This window comes from Papilio xuthus, unplaced genomic scaffold (genome assembly GCF_000836235.2).
Source record: "Papilio xuthus unplaced genomic scaffold, Pxut_1.1 DF827777.1, whole genome shotgun sequence".
Lineage (NCBI taxonomy): Eukaryota > Metazoa > Arthropoda > Insecta > Lepidoptera > Papilionidae > Papilio > Papilio xuthus.
This window is the reverse complement of record NW_013530872.1, coordinates 453,395-474,565: the sequence shown is the minus strand read 5'-3', so window position 1 is coordinate 474,565 and position 21,171 is coordinate 453,395. Positions and strand designations below refer to the sequence as shown.

The 21,171-nt window shown below is 35.3% G+C and overlaps 2 protein-coding genes across 5 annotated transcripts; one reads left to right on the top strand and one right to left on the bottom strand.

The window, feature by feature from the left end:
• Positions 1-67: 67 nt before the first annotated feature.
• Positions 68-19,373, top strand: LOC106115774 (V-type ATPase subunit a family protein Vha100-1). Of its 4 annotated transcripts, XM_013309295.1 has the most exons (19): positions 68-360; positions 2,101-2,280; positions 2,737-2,865; positions 4,814-4,902; positions 5,628-5,666; positions 13,701-13,827; positions 13,950-14,126; positions 14,372-14,584; positions 14,889-15,039; positions 15,333-15,472; positions 15,902-16,138; positions 16,431-16,543; positions 16,615-16,757; positions 16,870-17,006; positions 17,253-17,339; positions 17,458-17,571; positions 17,670-17,796; positions 17,929-18,061; positions 18,632-19,373. In XM_013309295.1, exons 1-19 carry the CDS (start codon positions 244-246, stop codon positions 18,729-18,731), a joined length of 2,553 nt encoding a protein of 850 aa, XP_013164749.1. In that variant the 5' UTR covers positions 68-243; the 3' UTR covers positions 18,732-19,373. The 4 variants fall into 4 exon arrangements, with proteins under 4 accessions (XP_013164749.1, XP_013164752.1, XP_013164751.1 ...); XM_013309298.1 differs by lacking the exons at positions 4,814-4,902; positions 5,628-5,666 and adding an exon at positions 4,077-4,123 and having other exon boundaries at positions 69-360; XM_013309297.1 differs by lacking the exons at positions 4,814-4,902; positions 5,628-5,666 and adding an exon at positions 3,870-3,955 and having other exon boundaries at positions 69-360.
• Positions 19,374-19,945: 572 nt separating this feature from the next.
• On the bottom strand, positions 19,946-21,169 carry LOC106115546 (uncharacterized; the record flags this gene model as incomplete). Its single annotated transcript, XM_013308976.1, has 3 exons — positions 19,946-20,117; positions 20,444-20,573; positions 20,990-21,169. Coding segments are annotated over 3 exons (396 nt in total), but the record flags the coding sequence as incomplete, so codon positions are not given.
• Positions 21,170-21,171: the final 2 nt, after the last annotated feature.

The window sequence follows — 21,171 nt, the reverse complement described above, 5'->3', positions numbered from 1 at the left end:
TTATTGCTTTGTAGTAATTTCTGTCTTTTATATGGTAACACTTTTTTAATCGTTATCTCTGCGGCTTTGCGTTGCGCATTGAATGACGAATCCGCTGAAACTAGAAAATCATAAGCTATCGATTTTTGCTGTTGCCATTTAATTCGGTTTCGTCGCCGCTAAAGTCTGTTCGCAGACTGTTGCGACGGAGCCTATATATTGTATGTTTTTAATAGTGTAGTGTGAAAAAAAATAATCGCAAAAATGGGTTCGCTGTTTAGAAGTGAGGAAATGACTTTGTGTCAACTTTTTCTGCAAAGTGAAGCAGCTTATGCTTGCGTGTCCGAACTTGGTGAACTGGGACTCGTTCAGTTTCGCGACGTGAGTATTTATCAGTATAAACGCCCCTAGTTTTGTTTGCGCACATTAGATTATATTGGCTCATTTAACATACAGTGCAGACAATTTGATGGAAAATCTGTGACCCCCTTTCAAATTGATATCCTAAGGTTGTCCCAGTTTCGAGTCTGATAGAATAAGTCTATAGATTATTAATTTATTCCCTGAACTATATATCTAAAGAATGTTACTCAAAGTTAGATTATCTTACTTATTAAATTAAAATTTACTTTTAATTAAAATTGAGTTTTTTTCTAATATTTATTAGTTTTTCTTATCGTCAATTAAAAAAAAGAATGAAAATTCGTCATTTTCACGCGTATATTCGCACTAATTTATTATGCCATCCTGGGAAAAAGCACAGTATTATAGGTTATCTCTCACTTTCCATTCTGGGCCTTATTTAGAATGTTGCAGACTTTTCTGCCTATTTTTAGGCACATATGTATTGAAAGATATTTCTGAATTAATACTTGTATTGTTAGATAATTTAATATTGATTATTTATACATTTTACTTAATTGAATTCTTACTTCCTGAATAAGAATTACATAATTTTTAGTAAATAGGTTTATGTATCAGGAAAATAAATAATAGTTATAATGATTCAATGTCTTTAATAGAAATTAAATTTAATATTATTTAATATAACATAACAGTGTTTATTATAAATTTATGCATAATAGTATTTTATAAAGGAAAATGTCTGATTGTCCTACTCACTGGGAAAAACCGTATTCCTAGAAATACAAAGATTTCTTTCACTTGAATACAGTTCATAACAGTTAAAGTAATGATGATATAATAATGTAATTACATATTTACTTGTAAAGTTTCCTAGTAACAGGAAATATCACATACATAGTGTAGCTTTAAAATATAACTGTGGGTTTACACTGCAATGATATTTGATATACATATTGTACAATGAAAGCTGGATAAGGCCTCTGTAAGCGAGAGTCATTGTACAGACATCATATATGACCTCCATTATCAGGTAACTCTGGTAAGAGAGAAACCCTTAAAGGAGAGGGACTCATGCTTATTCTGGTTCATTTTTTGTCTCTCTTTTATCAAGGAGAATGAAAGAGATGTCAATATCAATACAGTGGAGGTCTAGGATAATGTAGAATTTCATGTGTTATGCAATAAAGTAATATTTCTCTTTGTTACTTTAACCAGTCATGTGATTCTCATCAATTAATTGATAAATTGCTTATGATAAAATTTGTTATCAAAAAAAATTAGATAATTTATGAAGTAAAGATAAAAATTAACACCAGAAATGTGTTAATGTTCTTTTAATTAATAAGATTTATTTTATAACATCATTATTATACTATCTAAATATAACTGCAAATAATAATATCAAAAACTTCTTCTTCTTCTTCTAGCTCTACAGCCCTTTGTAGGCCTTGGTTTGGTCCAGCAACTTTTTCCACCTCGGTCTATCTCTGGCCACGGACTTCCAGTTTGCTATGCCCTCTATTTTTGCGTCCTTATTAACGCCGTCTATCCATTGGAGCTAATATCAATAACTACTCATAGTAAATTCCAATTTGCATGCATAAACCATACATTACATTATGTAATAACTAACCCAAATAAAAATCCTTTTGACCATTTACACCTCTAGGAGTTTCTATAATTCAAATGTTACGAAATTTAAATATTTTATTAATTTTAGTTCCAATCCATTCTCAAGTAAAAATATGTCTATAGCTGAATCCGGACGTGAACGCTTTCCACCGTAAATTCGTCAATGAAGTCCGCCGCTGCGATGAAATGGAGCGCAAACTCCGGTACCTGGAGAAGGAGATCCGGCGTGACGGGATACCCATGCTGGAGATCCCGGGAGAGTGCCCCGAGGCGCCCCAGCCCAGAGAGATGATCGACCTTGAGGTAAGACCAACTATACTCCACTGACATAGAGACCAAAAGTGGTTCTTAGTATCCAACAAAAGAGATCGCCAAATAAACCTGTCCTAACTATAAAGACTAATTATTACCCAAAATACGCGCTACGCAAAATAAGAGTTGGGAAATATTACAATACAGTTTCATTGTTCGTAAAGGGTTAGTAAACTTAACGGTATAGAGATATAAGTGTTAAACCAAGCGACCGCACACCTGAGTATTTGATATAAATTCCAGTTTGATGCCTTCACGCGTTTTTGAGAAAAAGGGTTTTGACAGACGGACGGACAACAAAGTGATCCTATAAGGGTTCCTTTTTTTCCTATGAAGTACGGAACCCTAAAAAAACAAGAAAAGTAAGACAGAATTGAGCTAAATGGTTCGTATTCTTTGTCCACTGCCTTGGGTTACGTATATGCGTACATTTTTTTTGTACCACAGGCCACGTTTGAAAAGCTAGAAAACGAACTCCGTGAAGTGAATCAAAACGCCGAAGCCCTGAAGAGGAACTACCTCGAGCTGACAGAACTTAAACATATTCTGAGGAAAACTCAAGTGTTCTTCGATGAGGTAAGAATAACTGACGGAATCATCACTTCGTAAATAATGTAGATAGATGAAAGAAATGCTGAAATCTAGATCGATACTTGCTTCAATTTTATAAGTAAATTCTAATTGTTGGTAAAGAAATTTTTCAACTATGTTCATTTAAAGGATCAGAGTGTTTTAAAATATTTCTTAATAATTAATTTAATATTTTCCTAACATTACATAGAAGTCACATGATTTCATTACAAAAAATTACCAGCAGATCGGTCCGATAATATATTTTTTTTTTAATTTGCGTAACAACTAAGTCGTAAAATAATCGAGTGATAAGATAATTCATGTAGGAGATATCCTCGTTATGCCGAGCAGCAAGTTGGTCAATTACGAACCCTATTGAATTATGGTCCGTCGTAAACTAAACATTGTTTTCTTGTATCTTAACAATGGTCAACATTGGATATTGTTTTACAACACGTCATTGTGGTAATGTTGACAGTTCGATAGTATCATGTCAAGGATCAACAAAAAGTAATATACCACACACATTGTGTCGAAGGCAATTACATTGAGCCAGGTTTAAATTGCTGTTGTAGAAAAAAACTAGCTCCACGGTGGCCACACGGCTTTTAAAATGGATTTTACAAACCCTTGTATTGTTTCATTTCTTGTTATACTAAAACAAAAACAACCTACTTAATTAAAAACACTGATTAACGTCCACTTCTAATTCTAATTTGAATACGTTAATTTCAGTCTCGTGTAACATTCAAGTTAATTTAAAATGTCTTTTCTTGTTGTAAGTCCTTCACTTTGCTTTATTTTATGACATTTTCATAGATTATATTTATTTTGATTTGTTTATTTTTTTTTTCTATTAAAAAAGTGTTTCAATGCCGATGTCACAATTATTTTTAGTGAATATCGTTGGACAAAATTTTTTGGGGTTTATTTCGTAAAATATAATGTGACATTGACATTGGACGCGACACTGACCTTGGCGCCATGTTGGCGTGTGTGTGCACAAGATGGCGGACCCGTCGCGCGAGGAGGAACAGGTCACCCTCCTGGGGGAGGAGGGCCTCATGGCGGGCGGGCAAGCGCTCAAGCTGGGGTATGCCGATTAACTTTGATCGCTCTCTGACGTGCCTTGACTTCCTTACTCCATCCTGAGCCTCGTGGTTTGGGATGTTTTATGAGTCAAAGCAAGTCGTAGAGCAGTATTATTTTTTCAGCGCTTGTACTGTGACGCTGACGCGGGAGTCTACCTCTCACCACTCAGGCAAGCATTGGAGTCAGCCGGTCTATAGTACATCATCAGAATAACACATCTCTTTAACTCCTTGTGTGATTGAATGATAGCCTACCGTAGCGATGTGATACGCGTCCTTAGATTGACAATTCTAATACGAAATATCGAGGTCTAATTCCGAGCTCCTGCGGATGCTAACCGACTGCTGCCTGAGTGAGTTTGACGACTAACCAACGTTTTCCACGAACATAATTTATTTTTGAAGTCCACCCGACCGCGTGTCCACGTCCGAGAGCAAAGTTGTCGCATTATAATTTTTTTTTATGATTTCATATCGTCATGCTTTCCGTTTTCCTGTCATATCTGCATGCATCTCTGAGTTCTCTACCCATTTATGTAGTCTAGCCTCACGAAGAGATATTTTTTGTCGAACGAAGACTTAGTTTTCTAGCGATAGACAAGAACGAAACACTGTACTCTAAAGGAAACACTTATGCGAGTAGTATAACACTAACAATGCAAGAAACGCTTTGGAATTTGTTGAGTAGTTACATCGTAAGCACCGATACAGTCACGCGCTGGCGCTACTTTTTTCCTACAACAAGCATAAAGAGTGATGAGCCACGATACGTGTTCCATGTCATTACGCGGTCTCAGCTTTAGCGATGTGCCGTCCCAGGGTGATGTTTGTCTGTCTGTACATGTTTGTTTGTCCGCTAGCACGAGGGTGGTGCCAATACCACTGAATCGATGACGCGTGCGCTGATTTCCGACGACCCCAACAAACATATGGGACACGTCCAACTAGGGTATGTATACTTGTGTACATACGGCACTAGTGACCACTGACCCACCATTACCTACAGCTGATCTGCAGGATAATTCACATTATATACTTAACTAAATGTTACCATCATCAAATTCTTTACTGCATTTTAGCTGTAGTAATAAATTCAAATAATCAGTATGTGAATGTTCCGATTTGTGTTGTCATTGTACGGAGTGATTCTTTACAAGCATCAGTCGGCGGGAGCGCACGATCGTGCCTCGGATGGTGTAATCAATCACGATGTGCTCACAAAGCAGACAGCTTTATTATTTGGTAAAGGTCGATTACACATTAATGTTTACATAAAGTTGTTTACTAATCGGAAGTCGAAGTAACGGCTTAGTGTGGTGTCACGAACGCAGAGCAAACTGTCTCACACCTGAAGATGGATCTTGTAAATGTTAATTTATCACAATTAAAAGACGACACGACACGGGCATGACGTAGATTCGAATATTTGGACAAATGACGTTGGATAAAAAGTAAATGTTGGCGATGATGAAACAGATGTATGTAGTACACGAAACAATAACAAATGCATGCTTGTTCCTAAATTATATAGTAAAGTTATCAAACTTCATTGGAACAATCCGAAAAATATGTCAAATTATATAAATTAATAACGAATATTTTGTGATTGTTTCAATGATCTGGTGAAGAGATATAAATTGTATTTTTGTCTAACACTGTGCTATTATTCCCTAGTTTTCGGGATAAGCAAGAATCCTTGGAATTCCTGCCTTGGTTAGTAGTGTACAAAGTTAATTATAGAGTAGTTGGGTTATAGCTGTGGCGGCGGGTTGTCATCGTGTCTTGTATATCGAACCGTTCGGCTGGACATGACAGAATTGAATACAAATCATTTAAATGTGATTTTTCTTCAATTCTGTTGCTTGGAAATTCTTAATCCACATTATGCTTACTAACCTCTCACTTTGTCACCTCTGTTCACATTGTCAATCTCTGTGTTATCGATGGTATCTTGGACTTCAAGAATAGATATGGAATTAGGTGCGAAAATTGTAAATGCCGGAGAGTGTTTCGCGTTTCGTAATCACATTGTTGTACGTATTTCGTAACCTGTAACAATGACACCAAATTCTGTGCTCGATTAAATATTTCTTATTCGATCTGTGCTAAACAATTCCAAAAGAGTTTTTACTTTAAGGTTACCATTGACATCTGATGTGAATACGAATCCGCATCTACTTTCTATTTTGAAATCATTCTAACAGCGTCTTGGTACGAGTGTTTTATTTATTAATTATTTATTATAACTTATTTTTTTATATTTTGTCTCACGTTATTCATTCAAGAGCACTGAAGCGTGTCTAATTGTTCAATTATTTTGAATTGTTTAATGTATATTTGAGTGTGAATGCCATTGGCAGAAACCTTCGGGGATCAAGTATGGACTTGTTAAATACATTGGCTCGTATTTGGCTACATTCCATACTAGTACACCATACGATTTGGACTGGAAGATTTTGAAATCAAAACATAAATTGTACGTTATCACGTAATGTGTTTAAAGACGGATATGATTTTAGTTTATACTTATTGTGTTATGATTTAGCTTAATCGATGTTTTTAGTTTTCGATAAAATTCCATTTCAATGAGTAAAGCTTTCATTTCTTCATTTTGGTCACCTGTTGTAGTATGTACATAATATACGTTTTAGTTAAAGTAACTCGACTTCAATAACATAATTTGAGTTGAATAAAATCAACGTGTTCAAATTTCACGTAGGATTATTTTTCAAAAATGACTGCGACATAGATTGCTGTAAAGACGAGGCATTTATCAATGGTTCAACATGACAATGCTAGTCTGAGAGGTATTAATGTGTCGCCATGTAACGATGACAGTGATTAAAAGTAACAAGAGACAGTCTAATAACGGCTTAAATCATGCAACTCGGATTCAAATAGATTGATACTTTTAAAATTAAATACGAAGTTTTTTTATTTTATTAATATGTTCTATTTATAACGGTTACCAAATGGTAAGTAGATATAGTCCGAATAAGTAGAATTGGTGCTAATTACGAATAATGGTATAAGCAACAATGAATACGACACTTGTAATTCCTAAAACAAGGCCTCATTTTACCAGTTGGCTGGAAATTAACAGCCATTGTCCGCTTTATCTTTGTAAAAGCATGTATTGTCTCGGGTGATATAAAATACCGGTTTATATATGATATTATGATCGATTTGTATTGAAAATGAGATAAAATTCAAACAAAAACAATGACAATAGATAGCGGTGACGCATCATGACGCGCGTCTGTCTGAGAGCAATAGACTTCGAAATTTAGATAAAAGTAATACAGGATTTATTTTGATAGACTTGATTTATAGAAAAATTTTATGTTTATCAAACATTGCTTGAAATAGAATTTCAGACATTTAGAATGTAAATTTTTGAAGTTGCATAGAAGAAATGATTTGGATTAGACATGGTTTAGAGATGAACTGTGTATTGACAAGAAAAAAAAATAATTTGATGTAACAAAACTCGAATGGGACAAATAAGAATAAACGCCAGTATATGGAAAGCCACTTATAGGAAGATACAACATAAATATGATGGTATTGGCAAAGGTTGCACGACTCAGTTGAAAATAGTTACATCTCTTATATGTTACTGTTTTCTTCGATAGGTCGTCATAATAATAAAATGCAAATATTTTTTATCGATCATGTCAGTGACGTGATCACCGTTACTAGCGGTCACCCACCTTGCAGATCGTGACTGATAAATTATCGTAACGAAAATTACTGTATACAAAGTTCTGCAATGTTTATGAGCTATAACCTCTTGTAACCTTTTACAGCTTTAGCCTAAGACGTATTTATAGTTCAGTCTATATGTTGTTTAAATGTAATCATTACGTATGCAATCATATAAGTGCATAAATTAATAAAGTAATGTGATTATTAAAATTATTTAGTAATAATAAATTTATTTAAAAATAATAATAGAATCTTCAAGTATCAAGAACGTTCCGTCAATTCAAGCATTGATTCAAAATTCTACGAATTATCTGAAATTGCTTGTAATTATTCAACAAAATAAAATTCCAAACATGCAAACAAATCAAAACTTTTTTCTACTCATTATAAAAATGAGAATTGCAATAGATTTTTATTTCTATATTTGCTGTCGCGCGAAAATAAAAAAATTAAATATTAGTAGTCTATGTCTTCTTCCAGACTATGTTCTACATTTTTGCCTAATTTCATCAAGATCCGTTGAGCTGTTCCGGAGATTCCTTCAATTAAACATCCATCCATCCATCTATATACATACAAACATTCGCGTTTATAATATTAGTAAGATTTAAGAAGTATTCGTTATTAAAGTGTCATATTTATAGTAGTATGATATCTATAGTAGGGATTATATTCAAGGGCACATCTATCCAGTATCTTGAGAATTTTGTCAATCACGTATCGTGAGATTTAAACGTGATTCAGTGGAATATTTTCATGTCATAATAAACAAATAAGTGTATATTAAAGTTATTTCTATAGCTTATATTAATTGCATAATTGTTTGTCGTGTTTTCAGAGTTTATAGCAGATAATATAAACCCGGAAAATGGCAGACATGTATTCAATAAGGACATGAATCTGTTTTGTTTCTACTTAAACAATTACTTATTGTTTTAATATATACAATCAACTCCATTTATATATTACCATCTTACATAAGTTTATTTTCATATAAATAATTTATCAATATGGAAATTCCCTAATATCTTTAGCCAGTACACTTTAGGTGCAGAACACGAATTAAATCTAATTCTACAAAATGGATGTAGGCCATTCGGTCCAACGGTACGTTTATGCAATACGTCACAAGAACCATGTAAAAAAAAATGAATAAACGTCAATTGTAACAGGTGGCCATATAGAAGGAATAAATAATTTTGATACTTGTGATATAAGCTTTGTACGAGCAATGGAAATATTTTATATAAATAAGTAAATGATTTAATTTTAATAAATATCGACAGCTTCCTTAGCTCACTGAATGGATAACGCTAAGGCTCTTCACACTGGCAGTTTTTTTTTATAGTTTAGTCCATTATGACAGACTAGACAATAATTATGTTTAGTTTAAAAAAAATGCTAGTGCGTTCTACCGTCATTAAAAAAATGAAATTTTATAAGTATTTTTTTTTTAATTACGGTAGATTTTTTTTAAACAGTGCACCTTGTATGTAGAGTTTTGGAAAGCTACATACCATGGGTACGTACACGGAGACATTGGTGGTTTATTATAAGAAAACATTTGTATTTAATAATTTAATACGTTGTTATTAAATATACACAAAATATATGTTAATTTAAGGTCTTTGTGAATAAATTTAAAGAAGAAAATATCAACACAGGTAAGTAATTTCCAGTATTATTAGACATGGAACGTTTAAAATTCATTAATAAATAGAATAGACTTAATTATTACTCGTGTTCCTCCTTTTTCGTATTTTTAAAAGACCAAACTTATTGTATTTGTACGCTATGAAGTTCCAGACGTTAAATTATCGGATATTTCGTGTACCCAGACACTGGGATTTGGTGCCGTGCCAAGGTGAGCCATATCTAATATATCATTTTTGTTACGTCAACCCAAACGAAATTGATACTAAAGAACTACTAAACAAAGATCAAATTTGTTTATCTAACTTAAATGTTCATAATGCTTCATAGCAATTTGAATTTTATGTTTATGATGATTAAGTTTATATTCGATTGAAATGATCGATCGTCTATTTGAGGAAATCGAAGTTAAATCGTAAAGTACGTCATTCGGATGTCTGGACGGTAATTCAATGCACGGCTATTAACGATCAGCGTTACGTATTGCCTTGGTCATATATCTCGATAAATAAGCATTGTCTTATTGTACAGCCATATAAGCGTGTTATGAGATCTAACGTAAGAAAACACATTTGGTTTTTGTCACTTTAATGTTCAAAAAATTACAGTCAAATAGTTCACTGACAGCGAAGTATTAGAGAATTAAAAATCCTGAATAAATAAAGGCACAATCGACAATAAGAGTCCGTGGATACTGTGTTAATTACGATTAGTTATCCAGATTCTTAAGATTTTTAAACCATTGAAGACTCACGTCAGTGTGGTTTTTCAATTTTTACCTTTTCTTGGTCATCATTCAGGTAATACCATAAGGTAAAACCGGACTTTTAGAAAGAGTGTAGTCAAATTTTTTAATGGAATATTTTATTATGTTTATTATTTGTGACGCATTCGTGAGTTTTCCTGAATATGAATCACCTGATTCACGTGATAATATTATTGTTATATGCATTTATAATCTCTGCGGATGCATTGATAAATAACGCAACCAATGTACATAATGTAAATTTTAATAAAGCCCCAAGTGACATCTCCATAACATAATGGGGTTAAATAATAACCATATAGGTAAAGTCATCCGATTATTATATCCAATTTTCATATGGCTTACCGTCTCAATCGTAATATAATCTTTGGTATTTTATAGTATATACAGAGTGTTCTATGTTCCGTAAGCAATTATAATTTATTTTTGTAGCCGAATTCACATTTAATTGTCATCGATGTGAAATCAAGACTTTTATATCTAAAATATTATCGCCCTGATACTAAAAACGTCTGCGATATATGTTCGGGTCTTTTTTTTTAAATAAACATCCCCTAGTTTAGATAAATGTTGACTTCCGTGACACTAAATTATCTAAGCCGCAATGCGTGTAATTTCATTTGGCAAATAGACTTCTATTTATATTATCTCATATTTGACTAATCGTAAGATAATCGTCATCAAGCTGGAAAAAAGATCCGAAGCAGACTTAGAGAATAAGTACTCGACTAATGAAGTAGAACTTTGGTACATGGTACATAATACGTTACCCGTACCGAGTACGTTTAATGTGGTTCCTGTCAATCGTACGTGACGTCATATAGGTTTAAGATCGGCACCCACATATAGCTATGATTCATAATTTAAACCCTAATCTTGTTCTAACAAGCTTCTTATTGGTATAAAATTTGTTTTTGTTATAAATATTACTAATATTACTTAATACTTCAATAGGTAAAGCTAAATTTTCAGTTTTTTCACATTTTTCTTACAAGTATCGTCGTTTAGACACTTAATTTTTGGTCTACATTTTGGATACTTCAAATTGTTACTGTGTAATCTATTTGGGTCGTAGAGCAGTAAAGTAATCGTAAAAACGTCTAGGAGTGCCCACGATAACACGACACCAATTTTCCCAATAAAAAAAAAATGTTACTCAACGATCTTTAAAGTAGAAATTTGAATTTGATAAAATTTATACAACAAGAAATATAATGCTGAATTTCTTAGTATTGTTTCTTTAAATATGTTCAAATGTACTTTTAAATATGACGCTTATTTAACGTTTATCACCCCAAAAAAGATGCCTGTACTTTATAAGGTAAAACACCTTGAAAAATAAAAAGCAAATAATTACATAATCAAGTATCAAGACGATGTCAATAATACGTTGCCTTCATGAATGATGTTCCGTAAATGCGGCAAACAGTATTCTTTAAGTACAACGTAATTTGTTTAAGTGATATTTAGATTTAAATGCGGATTGTTAACGGTTAACCGTCACTAACTCGTGCTATAAAGATAAGCAACATTATGTCACGGATGAAGTCAAGGTATTAAATTTGCTTCCCATTTAAGATCTTATACAGCTAACTACCGACAAGTTTACACGCATGTATGTTGCTATGGTAGGTTTTCGGCCTTAAATGAGCCGTAATGGGTAGGAAATTAAAGTCCTCAACTGTACGATTAGTTGGTGTATTGTTTTATGACCGGAGAGATGTGGTTGGTCATTAGCTAACCGCAGAGATATGACGTAATAGAGGGGGGCGATTATTTACGACATGTTATATGGATTCATGCGTAGTAACGTATAAAATCTTAATTACAATTTTTTCTTATGCTATATTTGGTTTTAAGTCCATATCGCTGACATTGAAATAATACAATAAAATGTTGATGAGCAACATCGCTAGGTAAATTAGAGAGGGCTGAGAACGGTCGGTTTCAAGGTGAATGATCTTACGATTCATTTCTAAGAACTTTGTGTCGAAGCAAGATTGGTTGTCTGACGTACAGATTTTCAATTCAATTGATTAATTTTTAACTGCTTATCGATCGATAAGCTGCGCCCTTGTGCCCGCATAGAAAGAGAATTTGAAGGTACACAAAGTTATTCTATTGAAAAACTAAAAGTCGTAATACATGGTAATTATTTTAATTACCTGAATAAAAAATATACCGTCACCTATTGCCGATACAGATTATATTTATGAAATTCATCATGAATCAGCACTGCTAAATTACAATTGCAATAACTGTACCTGTGTGCGTACACACACACAAAGATAACGCTTGTAATATTTTCAATCCCATTCTATTGTTAAAAACCTGAAATGAAGGGGTCGCTACAGGTCTCGTAACTCTGTTTAATTTCATTCCCCTTAAAAAAAATAGTAAATACAGGGTGTACCGTAGAAATCTCGCCCAGGGCTGGTAGAAATATTCATCGGGCATATGTTGTGCATCCCATAATTTGTAATATAATAAAATTGAATTATAAAAACAACTCAAAATTAATTCCAATTTAAACAAGTGTGTCGTCACCTTTAATGTTATATCATTTACTTAAAAATATATTATCATTCTAGAGATTGGGTTCTTATCACTGATAGAATTCACATTACATACGTTTACTCTTATCATATATAGATATCAGGTGGAAAAAAAATATATTTTACATATAATATGTGTATTGATTTAGGGCGCCCTTGAATGTTCTTATCAAGTTGTAATTTCAAACGTTATTGTTGGAGTTTCCTATATTTATTTTGTTATATTAATATTGAATACTGGAAATTGATCTGTCAGATGAATATAGTTACATCTGTTATAAGATTCCTATATAAGATGTAACTGTTTTCATCGGATGCATCAATATGTTTAGTTATAACAACGTCTAAAAACTTGATACATGTTTGTTTTTAATTATTTATAAACCACCAATGTCTTCTAATTTTTAAATGTTAAAATATTTTTTGTTAAATTTAAAAAATTGTTTGCTTTTTTTTGCTGCTGTAAAAAGCGTAAAAGCTTTTTAAGTAGTACCACTTTGGTGAATTCTTATTCTATCTCATCATTCTAATAAAAAGAACACGGCATTTGATAAAGTTTTTTTTTTTGCTTTCTGCTTTATCAAATGTATTGTGTACTTATTTTCTTTACATAATAATTTTTCTATTTATTTTACTAGTAGCTACGAAACTGATTTCATTTACAAATGAACACTTATGATCATGATTGTACATTAAAGTATGGAGCTGTACTTTGTAACCGTAAGTATCCGTTGTCTAAACCTGTATAGAAATATATTTTCATCCCTTTCTTTATCTTCTAAAAAATAGAGACCACTGTAATATTTTAAAACAAGCGTTAACGCGACAATTTTCACGGTATAGCAAAGTACTGCTGTGTTGTATAATCATGAACATAAATGTTTTTAATTCTGATATAAAGTCTGATAAAAATTATAATTTCTTACAATTGAATGAAAAAAGTTACATATCTCATTAAAACCTTTATGACATGTAACTCTTTTCGGATGGGTTGATAATCAAGTGAAATCAGTTTCGTATGTACGTGTCTGTTAAGAATATGAGTGAATGTGCTGTATGTTGTAGTTTCGTGGCGGGCGTGATTCTGCGCGAGCGCATCCCCGCTTTCGAGCGTATGCTGTGGCGCGCGTGTCGCGGCAACGTCTTCTTAAGGCAGGCGGAGATTGACAGCCCCCTAGAGGACCCTTCGTCTGTAAGTACTCATACAACTAGTCTAGAATAACTGTTATATACAAAATCTTTTGTAATATTATATCGTTTGCTTTTTAACAAACCTATGTTTAATTTATTAATGATGAAATATGTTGTCTGCAGTCTGACCAGGTATACAAGTCGGTGTTCATCATCTTCTTCCAAGGAGACCAGCTGAAGACGCGCGTCAAGAAGATATGCGAGGGTTTCCGCGCCACGCTCTACCCCTGCCCCGAGGCGCCCGCAGACCGCCGCGAGATGGCCATGGGCGTCATGACACGGATTGAAGATCTTAACACTGTACGTTCACTGATATATTGTGTTTTTTATATAGGATCAAGTGGCAAACAAGCAAACGGCTACCTGATTCTTCAAAATTAGTAACCGCCGGCACACACACTCGTTCCTCGTAACGTGGAAATACTTGCACTTGACGTATGTCGTTTGTACAGCAAAGACATAGGAACAATTTGCCTAAATGAGATCACTTTTTTGGAAAAATCGTGTAAAAGAAAAATATTAAACACAAAAATATAATTTGACAGGTGTTAGGTCAGACTCAGGACCACCGTCACCGCGTGCTGGTAGCCGCGGCTAAGAACATAAAGAACTGGTTTGTGAAAGTGCGCAAGATCAAGGCGATCTACCACACGCTGAACCTGTTCAACCTGGACGTGACGCAGAAGTGCCTCATCGCGGAGTGCTGGGTGCCCGCGCTCGACCTCGAGACCATACAGCTCGCGCTCAGGAGGGGCACGGTTAGTCTCACATACGCACTAAAGAAGTTATAACTCAAAAAAATACAAATTTCATTTAGCTTCTCCATACCATCTTTCCTATTGGGAAGAAGTTCATCAGCTGACACTGCATCCATCTTGTCACTGAAATCTTTATAATTACTTCAACAAGATGCATGAAATTTATCACGTTTCTTAAATCGTCTTACATCGATGAACCGATGAAATATATCCTTGTTTTTACCTAAGATTTTAGTCTCAGAAACCTACGTTAAGAAAACATTATTAATTTCAATATACAAATGGAATACATTTAAATATTCAGGAGCGTAGCGGCAGCTCGGTGCCGCCGATTCTGAACCGCATGGAGACTATGGAGAACCCGCCAACTTACAACCGCACCAACAAGATCACCGTCGCCTTCCAGAACCTCATCTACGCGTACGGCGTCGCCTCCTACCGAGAGGTCAACCCTGGTGAGACACGGACACAGCCTACCTTACACTGGATGTAATGTGGCTTAGCTTAGTCAGGATTTTATTTTAATTAGTCAAGATCTGCATAACTTAGTCAGGACTTACTAACTTAGCTCATACATTGCGTAACTTAGCCTAGCTTAGGCAAAACCTAGCCTCCCCTAATGTATCCTAGCTGTTACTATCGAATAAATTCTTTATTAAACAGATAAAATCGATAGAGTAAACTAGGTTTTCGATGATGATGATATTTTTTCATTAGGAAATGAAAAAGAAGTAATATAATGTTTCAGCTCCGTACACAATAATAACATTCCCGTTCCTGTTCGCGGTGATGTTCGGTGACCTCGGGCACGGCGCCATCATGGCCGCCTTCGGATTCTGGATGTGCTACAAGGAGAAGCCGCTGCAGGCCAAGAAGATTGACAGCGAGGTACACACACACACACTTTATTTGTTCTTCATAGACAAATAAGCCACCGTGTATTTTAATCACTTAAAACGTCGAAAAATTGTCTTTGTTGGTTTTACTCTTTCCTTTGATTCTTTGAAAAATATTACTATTTAAGTTATACTCAAACGAACCTTATTATTGTATTTTTAAGGAGTTTGAGACACCAAAAATCATAAAATTACTTTGAGTACGCCGTTTAATGCGACCAACTCGTACAATGTTTCGAGCCTTTAACATATTTGAATACAACATTATCTCTTCATCTATATATATTAATAAAATTGGTGTGTCTGTATGTAATACCGAGAAAAAAATATATATTTTGTACACATATTTGCGTTGTTGATAAGTTAAAACTATTTTTATAATATATTTGTCTGTCTGTCTGATTGATGTATATAATTTCAGATCTGGAACATATTCTTCGGTGGCCGCTACATCATCCTACTTATGGGTCTGTTCTCAATGTACACCGGTCTGATTTACAACGATATATTCTCCAAGAGTTTGAACATCTTCGGCTCCTCGTGGCGCAACAATTACAAGAACGATACTCTGGTCGCCAACAAGCTGCTGCAGCTCAACCCTGACTCCGAAGACTATATACAGACCCCGTATCCATTTGGCATTGATCCAGTTTGGCAGGTTAGTTGTTTAACTACGGATTAACCAAGTCTAGCTCTTAAATATAGATTTTTTAAGTTACATGCTTACTTAATCCTAGCTGTCGCTTGCGACTTTGTCTGCGAGGAATTAAAAAATAAACTTAATAAGTAGCCTATGTGTTCTTCCAAACTATGTTCTACATCTATGCCAAATTTCAATGACATCCTTGCAGCCGTTCTGGAGATACCTTCTATCTACAGAATCATCAAACATTGCCATTTATATAATTAGTAAGAAGTAAGATATAATCAAAAGATTTTTATTTTTTTAGCTCGCTGAATCCAACAAGATCATCTTCATGAACGCGTACAAGATGAAGATATCCATTATTATCGGAGTCTTCCACATGCTGTTCGGTGTCTGCATGTCGCTCTGGAATCATATGTTAGTATTCCTGTTCAAATATATATCCCACTTTCGCTTTTCTTTTATTAATTCGATATTTTACCTTGCAGTTACTTCAAGCGTCGCATCAGCATCTACGTGGAGTTCATCCCGCAGATCATCTTCCTCACCGTGCTCTTCTTCTACATGGTGCTGCTCATGTTCATCAAGTGGACCACGTACGGACCCACGCCTGGACATTTCGGCGACCCCAGTATGTACACACTACTGCCCACTTGCCCACTAATCTGTGCACTTGCCCACTAAACTGCCCACTTGACCACTATATTAATAGAGGTAGATATAGTAAAGGTATCGTGTGTCAGGTGTGATCAAGACGTCAGGATACTGCGCGCCGTCAGTGCTGATCACGTTCATCAACATGATGCTGTTCAAGCGCGACGAGAACGCGCGCCCGCAGTGCGACGAGGTCATGTTCGCCGGACAGATCGGCCTGCAGAAGGTACATATACATATTTTTATAGTCACAATAGTCAACACTTGGTAAAATACCTCGTATTTACTCTTGTACAAAACCTTTCCATACATAGCAAATAACTATTCTCCCAGTTATGTTGTCTCTTCGCTTGTCAGACAATGAGGCGGTTTAATACCAAATTTATTTGCTTTTTAAAAATTTTTTTTTTTTAGTAATAATTAAAAAATATAAGTAAACAGTAGACAGTTGATTGTTTGTGTTGTGTTATAGTTCTTCGTGATCGTGGCGCTGCTGTGTGTGCCGGTGATGTTGTTCGGCAAGCCGTACTTCATCATGCAGGAGCAGAAGAAACGCGCTGTATGTATTTCATTATTTATTACGTAATCAAATATAAAACCGTAGATGTATACAAGTCAAAGATAATTGATGAAAGGGGAGGTTATAGAATGTCAAGTATGTATGTATGTGTGTACAGCAAAGTCAGCCGCTGCAGAACACTGAGGGTGCAGAGAACGGTGCGGCGGGCGGCGCGGTGCAGCCTGCAAACCCTCACGACAATGAGGAGATCTCCGAGGTCTTCATACACCAGGTGAGCCATACAAATCCATACAAAATATTCAAACTGACAAAAAGTATAGATTTATTAATTTTGACGATATGTTTTTGTACGTGTGTGTGTGTGTGCAGGCTATCCACACAATCGAGTACGTGCTGGGCAGCGTGTCTCACACAGCCTCCTACCTGCGTCTGTGGGCGCTGTCCCTGGCGCACGCGCAGCTCGCTGAGGTCGCTTGGAACATGCTGCTGCGTAAAGGTAGACCTACTGTTTCATCTTCTTTGACAAAACATTATATTCAAAAAGTCAGGTAGAGTTAACACATAACGATGAAATCGTAACCGACAGAGGTGAGCAGTAAGTTTTGATGTTGATACATTTGTGTTGTAGGTCTGAAGTCGTTCGGGTTCGAGGGCGGCATCTTCCTGTACGTGATGTTCGCCTGCTGGGCCGGCATCTCCGTCTCCATCATGGTGCTGATGGAGGGCCTCTCCGCCTTCCTGCACACGCTGCGTCTACACTGGTACACAACGATACATAACTCATACATGTTATTTGTTTCAATCGCTTTGACGGCTCGGGGTCATCTACTACGCCAAACATTGTGTTTTACGTAATGACATGTGCGATGTTCCGAGCGACTAAGATATTTGAATAGCTCTATAGTGGCAGTAATGATATTGATTAAAAATGATTATTTTATCACACATCTTGGAATTCAAGGTCATGGGCGCAGTACCCTCTTTCTCATCCTGCTGTGTCGCAACACACCTAACATTGTGTTCTGCGCACTGGCTACTACTTGACTGAAATTTAAGATTTGCCAACATTCTTATAACTATAATTGTTACGGATAAAAAAAACACAATGTCTATGATATGTTATAACTCTCTCTCATTACATTTTGTCACATTAGATTGAGCGGGTAATTTTATAACCTAAAATATTATATTTAAAGATTTCTAATTAATCTTTTATTGATAACTCAAAATTAGTAACAATAATACTGTTATAAATATTCTATAAATGTTACTATTCGCTTCTGATGTAGACCATAATGGAACTGAAACTAAGAGTGAGTATCGCGTTACAGGATCGAGTTCCAGAGCAAGTTCTACGCGGGCGAGGGTTACCTCTTCCAGCCGTTCTCCTTCGAGGTGTTGCTCGACTCCTCGGGTCAGGCTGACGAGTAGACCAGTACTGTCCGCGCTCTCACAACTTATAGTGGAATTACTAATGTACCTACATCTTTACTACAAATAAAATAAATTTACTTCATGTTCAGTAGAAATGTTCATTAAAATGCTTAAAAAAGGTTTTATCATAGTTTTTCTCAGAATTATTAGATCGTAGATTTGGCAAATGTTATTGTGTCATCCTTGTTATTCTCTTAGTAAAGATAGAGACAAAAATATATGTCAATCATACTAATGTTCAATAAATATAGCATAGCTTCCATTATAAGGCAACGTGTTTCTGAGGATTTTAATATTTATTTATATAAATGCCAATGTTTTTTTTATCTCTGCAACAATTGTCTATGTTTTTAGAAATTTTTTATTAAAAAAATTATTCATGGACAAGTTTTGATTAGCGATTTTTTTAACCTTTGTAGATGAGATGTTTTATATTGTGTATTGTTTTTTTTTAAGACAAAATGTACTTAAAACTTTTTATAAATTCACATCCAAGGCTCTCTTTTAATTTTTAAAATGCAATCAGCACAATATAGAGGCGGTCATTCCAGTAGTTTTTGAAATATGTTTTATATAATGAATGTGTACACGAGCGTAGCGCAGACTTCTGCTTACTCAATAAATGATGTGTTTAATCCATATTCTTGTTTTATTTTGTACCATTTGTTTGTATCTCATACAAGTTATTGTTAATAATTAAAAAATACTGATGTTAGTATAGTTCAACAAACATGTTTTTGATAAATACATAGAAAATATATTTTTACAGTTTGCAAACACAAAGGAACGTAAATTTAGTGCTATTATTAACTAAATAACAGTAGTAGTAATAAGGAAAAAGTGTTAAAATACCTAGATTTGGCTCACGAGGTTACCGCCATGTGGCGTATGAAATCGACTACCATTATTCCGATAGTCGTATCGGTAAATGGACTGATAGCGAAGAGCTTCGACCAACATCTCAAGAAGCTCTCGCTAAACAGTTGGATTAAGGGCCCGATACAAAAGGCAGTTATCCTAGAAACCTCGCGCATCGTGAGAAGGTTCCTGTCTCTGCAGCCCTCACCACTGGTTGTTTGAGTCATGGGATTCCGCAGTCGGTGGTGTTCTCTTTTTAATATAATACTTTTTGTATATTTTTATTTTTTTTGGATATGAAATGTATTATATTAGAAATGTGATAAATAAATGTATATGTGGTAATAAAACGGGTAAAATAATTTTAACAATAACAAAAAGTTTCATTAAAAATGACATGAAGTATGTGGATATTGTATATAAGTTGTTCAGTTTGTGTTCAGTCGTACTCAGCTCCGATGGTGATGCTGAGGTCTCCGGGCAGCACGCGTGTCATGTGGTACCACCGGTTTGTGTCCACCACCACTGTTGTAACAAACATACAGGGTTAACAAAAAATTATATAATACTGACAGATGACGAAAGTTACAAGTAATAGGTAAACATAACCGTGAACTAATATAATAGGTGTAAGGTTAAGCACAAGTTATTTTTCTTTCGCTTTTCACGATACGTGCCTCTCCTTTTCTTAGTCCTCTTACGAAGCTATAAAATAGCGCGAATATTTGCGACAAACGCCTTCGTCTCGTCATCGTCAATTATGTCGAAATTAGTATGAGATTTTTATGTCTTAAATTAGTGTTCGTGCTGTGTGCACAACAATGAACTATTGCAATAGGTAGAGTACAAACATATCTCCCCGGGGTGCACGGTGAGTGCGAGCGCGCGGCACGTGTAGAGGCACTCCGGCGGCGGCGCGAGCTGCCAGCGCTTGTGCCCGCGCACCTGCGCCTGCCACGACACGCGCCGCACTGAGTCCACCTGGATACAAATTTTCCGCCACACAACTTTTTAATGTAAATTACAAGCTATGTATTATACGATATTTATACCAATAAATTTGTAAGTCAAGGTCACATGTATCACATCGGTCATTTTTATCTTAAACCTTTTTTGATTTCTTTTTTTTTTATAAGAGAAGGGAGCAAACGAGCAGCGGGAACACCGAGGTGTTTATTGACGGCCATGGACTTCAGCAATACCAGAGGAAAAGCAGATGCGTTGCAGGCCTTTGAGATGGTGACTCGGTTCGGCTCACAGGAGACCCGGCAGAGAAATACAATGATGGGTTCTCAATTTGAATCCCCTGCATTTCGTATGATAGCTGGGATTTCACCGAATTAAACTATGCAGTTAAATTAAACACAAAACTTTTTGGAATCTGTTTAAAATCTTACGTGCATATGAGCTCCTTGTCCGGGTCCACCCATGAATATCCAGTCAATAGTATCGCTCTCTGAAGTTCGCGGCAGGAAGTAGGGCCGGTCGTAGTACTGCCTTAGCCGGCGGCTCTCCTCGTCGTAGCAGGTGCTCCAGCCCACGTACCACGGCTCGCCCGACAGGTTGGCGCGCGCCGCAT

Excerpts from the sequence above, each read along its gene's own strand:
- LOC106115774 (XM_013309295.1), top strand. The coding sequence starts at position 244 with ATGGGTTCGCTGTTTAGAAGTGAGGAAATGACTTTGTGTCAACTTTTT. Across the intron at positions 361-2,100 it reads GACTCGTTCAGTTTCGCGAC|CTGAATCCGGACGTGAACGC; the intron begins GTGAGTATTTAT and ends ATATGTCTATAG. Across the intron at positions 4,903-5,627 it reads ATGGGACACGTCCAACTAGG|TTTTCGGGATAAGCAAGAAT; the intron begins GTATGTATACTT and ends ATTATTCCCTAG.